This window comes from Embiotoca jacksoni, unplaced genomic scaffold, assembly GCF_022577435.1.
Source record: "Embiotoca jacksoni isolate LCO1_2020_lvr unplaced genomic scaffold, fEmbJac1.0.p SCAF_80, whole genome shotgun sequence".
NCBI classification, from domain to species: Eukaryota; Metazoa; Chordata; class Actinopteri; family Embiotocidae; genus Embiotoca; species Embiotoca jacksoni.
In genome coordinates this window covers 1-10,000 of record NW_027185437.1, presented here as the reverse complement: position 1 = coordinate 10,000, position 10,000 = coordinate 1, and the positions used below count along the sequence as shown (strand labels likewise).

The following is a 10,000-nucleotide window of genomic DNA, read 5'->3' as shown; positions in this document are numbered from 1 at the left end:
ACAAAGTCATCCCAGTTTCTGCACATTCACTCACAAACAATGTTTTCCTCACATGAAGAGTCTCAGAAAACCTTCCTGAGGTTTCCAGTGAGTCGTCCAGGTGGTAGAAAGAAGAAGAAGAAGGAAGAAACCGTGTTCAGGTGTTTGGCAGATGATGGATGACTATAAAACGTGTTGTGGTTCCCTGAGCAGGATGTGGTGTTGTCAGCCGTTCTCATCTCATCGTCCAGGACACCGAAACCTCCGTCCTGCTCCGTCCATGAGGAACCTCCTCCTAGTGATTGTTGCCATGGAAGGCAGGAAGTAAGGACCCCGTGAACTTGGATGCTGACACAAGCCACTCCCTTAAAACCATGAATCCAGTGAGAATGAAAAGTTCTGCTCAGATTGTAGAACCGGCTGATGTGGAAGCGAAAAGTGTGAAAAGTACAACGTGCACAGACATTGCTTGACTTTCAAAGATTGAATCAGACACATGAATTACACTTTTCTCAATATCCGAATATTATAATATTGATGATTATAATAATCATGTGACATCACTTTGCCTTCATTTTTGTCTCTGCGTATGCTGTATGTTGACATGCGGTTATTTTTACCTCTAATCCTCAGGTGTACAAAGCTTTGACAGGCTGAAGATATTAAAATTTGTTCTGTGAAAAAAAGTATGATTAAATAATTGTAATTATTAATAATTAGCAGAAATTCCGAATTGATTTCTGGATTTGATGTGATATCTGAAAGTGAAAGTGTAAGACAAAAAAAAAGAAAGGAGCCTCATCCACCAACTGTTCTTCTGCTTTACCAATATTTTCATATTGTTCATAGGTAAGAACAGAATCTACACACACTGAAATTGTCATTGTGTTTTCTTTAATTCTAAAGTTGTATAACACAGTAATTACAGTAATATTTTTTCATATATTGTAATATTTTTTTTAATTGTTATTATTTGCAAAGCATTATGGTTTTGAATAAACACCACACTAACACAGGCTGACTGTCCAACTAATAAACGTGGTGTGACTGGTGTAGTTGCTCCTCTCCTCCAGCTGGAGGCGCTGCAGGACCAACAGTGGTTGTAATGGACCAGAGGAGTTTGATGTCCCAGTAGTTTGGAGAGGAGCAGGAGGAGCAGGAGGAGCAGGAGGAGCAGGAGGACAGGGTCCCGCTGTGTTACTCCGGCTGCACTACAGCAGCTATTCACAGGCGCGAGCCCACTACTGAGCGGCACGTGCGCGTTGACCTGCTCCGTGTCCGACCTGCGCCGGTGCACCCCTCCTTGAGAGCCATGTCGGTACCGAGCTCCACCGGTCCTCCAGCCTCCCGGGGACCTGGATTACAGGCGCGCGCCACCGCACCCGGCGAAGCATCCCTTCATTCAGAGAAGGCTTTGTAGTTTTGCAGACGTGACGTCATCAGGGAGCACGCGGGCAGCGGCATTTGATGATGTGAAGAAATCCTGCAAGATTAAAAAGGATTTGGACTGTTAATTGTCCAAAGATCAGTTCACGATAAAAACAAATTAAAAAACTTCTTTTGATAAAGAAAGCTTCATGTCCTTTAATCCTGCTGACACAAATGATGCTCCTCATGTTTTAATATGTACAATCTGTGATAGTAATCTGAGCATTTAGCATACACATGGATGGAAAACTGTTTCTCACAGTCCCGCTGTGTGAAAATAAAAAGACAAAACAAGAAAAGCATAAATATGCAACAACAACAAAACAATAAAACAGACAACGTGGTGCAAATATGGGTCCTCAGTGCAAAGATTAGAGTTCATGGGGCAGGGGGGCGAGAGTTAAGCATTATGTAATAATATAATATTTATATGCCATGTGTAGGGTTAGTCTCATTTAATTTGTTTAATTGAAGTTTAATGAAATAACAGCAGTCATACAGACCGTTTTCTACCCAATGGCGCCGGGTTGGACACTCTTGCCTGTGATTGGTTGTTTCGTTGTGGGCGGGTTAACGCGCGGAAGCAGTTGATTGACAGTGAGACATCTAATAAATTGCGTTGCATTGACAGCAACGGAGAATCGGAGGAAGTTGAGACTTTTATCTCCAAACTGCTGCTTTAAACTAACCGGTTTAAATAATGACGTCATGCCGAAGAGTTGCTGTGTAGTTAGTTGCTCCAACAACGATGTGAAAAACTCTTATCTCCGATTTGTTTCCCTGTTATGTCCTAAACAAGATCCTGATATTAGGTTTCTGTGGAACCCCTCTATAGAAGGGAAGACTGAAGTCACTGATGAGATCAAATCAAACTTTATGATCTATCCAGCGTTGTTCTCTGGCAGCAGAGTTCAATATAAACCGAGGCATGGTGCCGCTGCCTCATTTCTGAAGTTATTTTAATCCGATGGTCTAAAACGGATTGGTTCAGTAACAGTTTTACATCCACGTCTATGGAGAGAGTCGTATTTTTATTTTTTTAAGAACTTTACAAACAGTGTATACAAGTACTCAATATTTCATACAGAAAGGCAAAGGTGGAAACAATAGGACAGTGAACAGCAAATCACAAAAGTAAAGAAAATAAATTAATAAAATAAAATATGAATGAATAAAGATGGATTCAAATACATAAATGTCCTTGATGCAAAAATATCATAGGACAAAAAAGACAAAACAAGGGGGCGGGGACGTTTCTGAAAACCAAAGTTCCCGGATGTGTGATGCCGACGTTCTCCGACGCACCTGAATCACCGCACGTTGGAATCTGCGGCAATCAGTGACGTCATTACGTTGCGTTTGTTGTGACCGGAGTTTAAAATGGCTAACTGTGCCTGGTCAGAGAAAGTACTCCGACTCCTCCGCCGGATGAACAACTTTCATTCACCAGGTAGACGACTGAACATGTCGCACACTGTACGGAGGACGTTTTTAAAGTAACCACTTCCGGCTTGTTCTCGCAGGCTCGTGCCTTCCCAGCTGCCTCAGGTTCGAGATTGACGGAGCGCAGGTGGGCTGGATTCCTCCTCACGTCGCGCCCCTGCTGACCCGGTACCCGGAGGTGTTCTGCCCGCCGCGCGGTGGCGCTGTGTGCCTCAGTCCCGGGCTGGACTCGTACGGGAGGAGGTCGGAAGCGGTCGACGGCGTCCTGCAGAACCTCCGACAGGAGGGCACCCTGAGCTGCCTGAGAGGGTGGAGGGACGAGGTGAGGTGCTGCTGCACACCTTAGTGACGTCATAATGTCCCAAACCAGAGCAGGTGGGACAGCAAATGTCCTCACTGTCCAAAGGTGTCCTCACAGATACAGGAAGGTCACACGTGTACACACTCGGGTGTTATTCTGGATTATGGGACTTCTGTTTATTAAAGGTATGACGTCAGATTCTTCCCTTTGACCTGGTCAGGTGACTTGTTAGACCCTACCTGGTCAGGTGACCTGTTACACCCTACCTGGTCAGGTGACCCCTGTTACACCCTACCTGGTCAGGTGACCCCTGTTAGACCCTACCTGGTCAGGTGACCTGTTAGACCCTACCTGGTCAGTTGACCCCTGTTAGACCCTACCTGGTCAGGTGACCTGTTACACCCTACCTGGTCAGGTGACCTGTTAGACCCTACCTGGTCAGGTGACCCCTGTTACACCCTACCTGGTCAGGTGACCTGTTACACCCTACCTGGTCAGGTGACCCCTGTTAGACCCTACCTGGTCAGGTGACCTGTTAGACCCTACCTGGTCAGGTGACCCCTGTTACACCCTACCTGGTCAGGTGACCTGTTAGACCCTACCTGGTCAGGTGACCCCTGTTAGACCCTACCTGGTCAGGTGACCCCTGTTAGACCCTACCTGGTCAGGTGACCTGTTACACCCTACCTGGTCAGTTGACCCCTGTTAGACCCTACCTGGTCAGGTGACCTGTTAGACCCTACCTGGTCAGGTGACCCCTGTTAGACCCTACCTGGTCAGGTGACCCCTGTTACACCCTACCTGGTCAGTTGACCCCTGTTACACCCTACCTGGTCAGGTGACCTGTTAGACCCTACCTGGTCAGGTGACCCCTGTTAGACCCTACCTGGTCAGGTGACCCCTGTTAGACCCTACCTGGTCAGGTGACCCCTGTTAGACTCTACCTGGTCAGGTGACCCCTGTTAGACCCTACCTGGTCAGGTGACCCCTGTTACACCCTACCTGGTCAGGTGACCCCTGTTAGACTCTACCTGGTCAGGTGACCCCTGTTAGACCCTACCTGGTCAGGTGACCTGTTAGACCCTACCTGGTCAGGTGACCCCTGTTACACCCTACCTGGTCAGGTGACCCCTGTTAGACCCTACCTGGTCAGGTGACCCCTGTTACACCCTACCTGGTCAGGTGACCCCTGTTAGACCCTACCTGGTCAGGTGACCTGTTACACCCTACCTGGTCAGGTGACCCCTGTTAGACCCTACCTGGTCAGGTGACCTGTTACACCCTACCTGGTCAGGTGACCCCTGTTACACCCTACCTGGTCAGGTGACCCCTGTTACACCCTACCTGGTCAGGTGACCCCTGTTAGACTCTACCTGGTCAGGTGACCCCTGTTAGACCCTACCTGGTCAGGTGACCCCTGTTACACCCTACCTGGTCAGGTGACCCCTGTTAGACCCTACCTGGTCAGGTGACCCCTGTTAGACCCTACCTGGTCAGGTGACCTGTTACACCCTACCTGGTCAGGTGACCTGTTAGACCCTACCTGGTCAGGTGACCCCTGTTACACCCTACCTGGTCAGGTGACCCCTGTTAGACCCTACCTGGTCAGGTGACCCCTGTTAGACCCTACCTGGTCAGGTGACCCCTGTTACACCCTACCTGGTCAGTTGACCCCTGTTACACCCTACCTGGTCAGGTGACCTGTTAGACCCTACCTGGTCAGGTGACCCCTGTTAGACCCTACCTGGTCAGGTGACCCCTGTTAGACTCTACCTGGTCAGGTGACCCCTGTTAGACCCTACCTGGTCAGGTGACCCCTGTTAGACCCTACCTGGTCAGGTGACCCCTGTTACACCCTACCTGGTCAGGTGACCCCTGTTAGACTCTACCTGGTCAGGTGACCCCTGTTAGACCCTACCTGGTCAGGTGACCTGTTAGACCCTACCTGGTCAGGTGACCCCTGTTAGACCCTACCTGGTCAGGTGACCTGTTACACCCTACCTGGTCAGGTGACCCCTGTTAGACCCTACCTGGTCAGGTGACCCCTGTTAGACCCTACCTGGTCAGGTGACCTGTTACACCCTACCTGGTCAGGTGACCCCTGTTAGACCCTACCTGGTCAGGTGACCTGTTAGACCCTACCTGGTCAGGTGACCTGTTACACCCTACCTGGTCAGGTGACCCCTGTTAGACTCTACCTGGTCAGGTGACCCCTGTTAGACTCTACCTGGTCAGGTGACCCCTGTTAGACCCTACCTGGTCAGGTGACCCCTGTTACGCCCTACCTGGTCAGGTGACCCCTGTTAGGCTCTACCTGGTCAGGTGACCCCTGTTACACCCTACCTGGTCAGGTGACCCCTGTTAGACCCTACCTGGTCAGGTGACCTGTTAGACCCTACCTGGTCAGGTGACCCCTCCCTGATGTTCCTATGATCTGATCTTGTTCACTGATGTGTAACAGCTGCTTTCTTCCAGAGGTACAGTGTGATGCCGACGTTCTCCGACGCACCTCTGATGTGGATGGAGCGAGCAGCGACAGGTGAGCGTCTCCACGGGATGATGTCATGTGTTTGTTGTTGTTGTTGTTGTGGGATCATCTGACGGTGCCGCTCCTCCTCTCCCTGCTCCTCCTCCTCCTCCTCCTGCAGGTCTGTTCGGGGTGACCCGGTATGGAGTCCATGTTAACGGCTACACGATGGGGGGGTGTGGGGAGGTGAGCATGTGGCTGGGCCGGCGCTCCCTCTCCAAGCAGACGTACCCGGGCCTGCTGGACAACGTGGTGAGGACACGCCTCCTTCATACGTGTCCTCTGAAGCGTGTCTGCATCACGTGCTGCGTGTTGTGTGTCCCGGCAGGCGGCCGGAGGTCTGGCTGCCGGAGTCGGCGTCAAACACACGGCGGTGAAAGAGTGCCAGGAGGAGGCGTGTATCCCGGCGAGCGTCGCCGAGGAGGCTCGACCTGCGGGGACGGTCAGGTGAGCGCGATGAGGGGGGTCAAAGGTCAAGTCTGTGCACGCTCTGAGTTTCTCAGGTGAAACTCTGCAAACCAAAATACCTCCTCATTTAATAGTCTCAGCTCTTCATCATTAAAACAAACAAAACACAAAGAACTGGGATCAGAGGGGTTTATGGGAAATGTAGTCTTATCATGTGAACAACCGCTCAGAGGAAACGTGGGAAGTCAAGCAGGTGACGGTCTGATCTATCATTTATTAGGGAGTTCCACAACAACGGAAAGTCACCGTTGTCTTCGTCAACATGAAGCGAGACGAACAGGCGAGGTGACGTCAGAGAGAGATTTCCACCATGTGTCCTTTTACTGGAGGAGAAGCAGAACGTCCAGCGTCCTGACGCTTTATTTGGTGTACTAGAGGCCATTTAAAGGCTCCAGAGGTCACATCAGCAAACTGACATTATTTGCTTTTACTGAATTTAAAGACTTGAAAAAAAGCCTGATAAACTGAACAGAGACACGAGCCAGTGTTTGTTTCCTTCTGGAGAAACATGGCGTCTCCACTGCCCGTCTAGATATGAAGCGCTCATTGTGAGTTCCACGTGATTATACTCTGTCCATTTTTAATATTATATTCCATTTCTGCCTCGTCAACTCAGCACACCGGACTGATAAAAGCCTTCAGGCTGCCTGATGAAAGTGACACGTGTTGTTGGGATCACGGCAAAGCGTGAATTAGACACGCTCGGATGGGAATCAGGCAGTTGGTGCTCGTCATGACGCAGAAGCCAATCTCAGACATAAAATAGAAAAGACACGAAGGTTAACGCAACCATCAACCATCAGTGATGTCATCATCCATCAGTGATGTCATCATCTATCAGTGATGTCATCAACCATCAGTGATGTCATCGTTGGTTTGTGAACATTATGAATCCTCCAGTTCAGATTCTGTCCGTCACCATCTTTGATAGTTCGGAGCGGTTTGGAGCAGGAAGTGACCATATTTGGACGAGCTGGGGGAGGAGCCAGCGGTGGATCTGACCGATCTGATTGGAAACCGGACGATACTACGTCCCGCCCACCGATAGCTGTAACATGACTGCACCACAGGCCTGTCAATCAAATGAATGAGGGATTATTTTCAGATTAAGCTCCTCCAGTGGTATACGGTCGAACCGTTTTTCAGACCTGGAATCTGATACTCTGAACTTTGAGTTACAGTTTCATACATGAGTCATAACAGACTGCACTTTATGTGTGTTCATTAATATGATTTTAAAAATTATTTGAAGCTCTTATTCTGACAGCTGATGGACTCTGTGATGTTTAGTAACTTTGAGCTTCACCGTTCTTTAGGGTCAGAAAATTAAAGAAACGTTGAAAACGTTTCCAGGTCTTTCTGTGATGTCCAGCAGGTTTATTATTATCTGTGGAAGTGATGACAGACGACTGTTTCTTCATCAGGTACTAGTTTGGAAAAAAAAAACATTGACTGGGAATTTTTTGGCACAATTTTTAAGGAAAGCTGCCACAAATTTGAGTATTTTTAATCCAAAAAGTTGTCGGTGAAGGAGGAGGATCGTTGAGTGACAGCTGGACAGAAAGGTGAACTTTATTTATGATGAGCTTCGGCTCAGGTCTTCCACAAATGTGAAGACCTGCTGAGCTCACCTGTCTCTGCAGGAGTCTGGGGGGGGGGGAAGTCATCCCGTCTCCACTCTGAGGTGGTGGGCGGAGTCATGCCGTCTCCACTCTGAGGTGGTGGGCGGAGTCATGCCGGCTCCACTCTGAGGTGGTGGGCGGAGTCATCCCGTCTCCACTCTGAGGTGGTGGGCGGAGTCATGCCGTCTCCACTCTGAGGTGGTGGGCGGAGTCATGCCGTCCTTTAACCTCCACCTTGTTTGGTTTGGTTTACTGCAGGTTTATTTCCTTTTAGTTCATCTTATTAAACGTGTTTTAGCTGCAGCTCGTGTGTTCTCCAGTAGTGAGGATGAAGCTTCATTTTTGAGGATGAAGATCTGTTTTTCAGCTACACCTACGAGGATGACGAGGGTGTGTATGCAGAGACCCAGTTTGTGTTCGACCTGGAGCTTCCTCCTGAGTTCAGGCCCAGTGTGGGGGACGGGGAGGTGCAGGACTTCCTCCTCCTGCCCATCCATGAGGTGCGTCTCCGACGTGCTCTTCTTCAGGCTCCTTTAACCACACAGAGGTTTGGATGATGGGATGTTGGTGTGTGTTCCAGGTGAAGGAGCTGCTGGTCACCGATGACTTCAAACCCAACTGTGCCATGGTGGTGTTGGACTTCCTCATCAGACACTCCTTCATCCAGCCCGACACAGGTGAGTGGAGAAACCCTCCCCTTCAAAATAAAGTTCAACACGTCACATCTGTTTGTTGAAGGAGACGTTCCTCTTCTCAGAGCCGTGTTATCAGCACTTCATGGCTGGACTCCATCACACCTTATAGACCGGCGCCGAGGGACGACATCACGCCGAGAAGTCACGTGTTTACCGAGACATCAGAGGATCACAGGACGACTGATCACGAAGAACAGACGTGTGTCTCTGTATTTGTACTGTTTCTACTGTGTAGACCAGGGGTGTCCAAACTTTTTGCAAAGAGGGCCAAATTTGATAAAGTGAAGATGCCCGGAAGCCAATAGTTCCTTCTGACATTTTTTTAACCACAAAAGTTACATGAAAATACACACTGTTATAAAACAATTTTCATTGTCACAATTACCTTTATTTTTCAAATGACAATGTCACCAAATATAAGCCACTCAGGCAGACGTGAACAACTCTAAAAACACAATTCTGCCTTTCATTCAGTCAGATAACATTGAACAAACTGTACAGAATACCTTCAATTTCCATGAGTTAAATATCTTTGCCTCATGAACATTTTAAACAGGAGTTATAAGTAATGCAAAGTGGTCTGTTACCATTAAACTTTAAAACAAGTGAATTTTGCCTTTGTCTTTTACAAGATCTTTCAGAAAGCAATAGTTTGTGTCACATCTACAGGAACATAACATCAACAGTTATAACACATATCTTGTTCAAGAGTTTAATAACAGAAGTGCGTTAGTGTGCTTTAGGCTTTTCACTGTTAATAGTGACAGATGTTACCGTTCAAAACACTCAATTTCAGATTGATCAAGGAACAGATAACTTGCTGACACTAATGGGAAGGGTGATACTGAGATCTAGATTTATGTAAAGAGGCCAGGTCTGGCTTGAGAGCAGTGGTTGAGATGCGTAAAATGTCACGCAAGTGGGAGTCACTCATCCTTGACCTCAATCGGTTCTTGTTAAAGTTCATGACTGAGAATGTTTGCTCACACAAATATGTGGAGCCGAATAAGCTCAGCATTTTCTTAGCAAATGACCGCATTTCTGGAAACCTGCTTTTGTCCAGCTGCCGGTAAAAGTCAACAAGAGAACACTGCTGGTGTTTTCCGCGGCACTCATCGTCACACTGCAGCTCAATGAGCTCCATCTGCAGCTGTGGAGGAGCATCATTATGGTCCACGGAGGAGGGAGAAGAGAACAGCAACATGTCCTTTTCAATAACTGCAAAGTCCCCAAAGCGTTTGTTAAATTCCACAGAAAGAGATGCGATAGCTGTTGCGTAACTCTTCATTTGCGCACCGATGTTGTCCTGTGGGAAACTGTCAATGACCTCTTTCAAAGCTGGGAAGTGCACGGTGCAGGGCTCGGTTTGGGACAAGTGTCTTTGGAAACGTTGCAGTTTGGTTCCAAAAGCCTTGATGTGAGCGTACAGCTGGCTCAGCGCTGCATCTTTTCCTTCAAGATTAACATTCAGCACATTCAGATGCTTTGTTATGTCAACCAAAAAAGCCAGATTTGCCAGCCATACAGGATCGGACAG

General features: G+C 48.3%; 1 protein-coding gene across 1 annotated transcript; it reads left to right on the top strand.

Annotated features, from left to right (window-relative positions):
* The first annotated feature begins 2,781 nt into the window (after nt 1-2,781).
* On the top strand, nt 2,782-9,069 carry tpk2 (thiamin pyrophosphokinase 2). Its single transcript, XM_069139282.1, has 8 exons — nt 2,782-2,857; nt 2,931-3,172; nt 5,627-5,690; nt 5,800-5,930; nt 6,007-6,125; nt 8,136-8,268; nt 8,349-8,445; nt 8,526-9,069. The coding sequence occupies exons 1-8, from the start codon at nt 2,788-2,790 to the stop codon at nt 8,570-8,572; spliced, it is 903 nt and encodes a 300-aa protein (XP_068995383.1). The 5' UTR covers nt 2,782-2,787; the 3' UTR covers nt 8,573-9,069.
* The last annotated feature ends 931 nt before the right edge of the window (nt 9,070-10,000 follow it).

Coding starts and splice junctions, on each gene's coding strand:
- tpk2 (XM_069139282.1), top strand. CDS start 2,788: ATGGCTAACTGTGCCTGGTCAGAGAAAGTACTCCGACTCCTCCGCCGG. Junction 2,858..2,930: donor GAACAACTTTCATTCACCAG/GTAGACGACTGA, acceptor TTGTTCTCGCAG/GCTCGTGCCTTCCCAGCTGC. Junction 8,446..8,525: donor CTTCATCCAGCCCGACACAG/GTGAGTGGAGAA, acceptor TCCTCTTCTCAG/AGCCGTGTTATCAGCACTTC.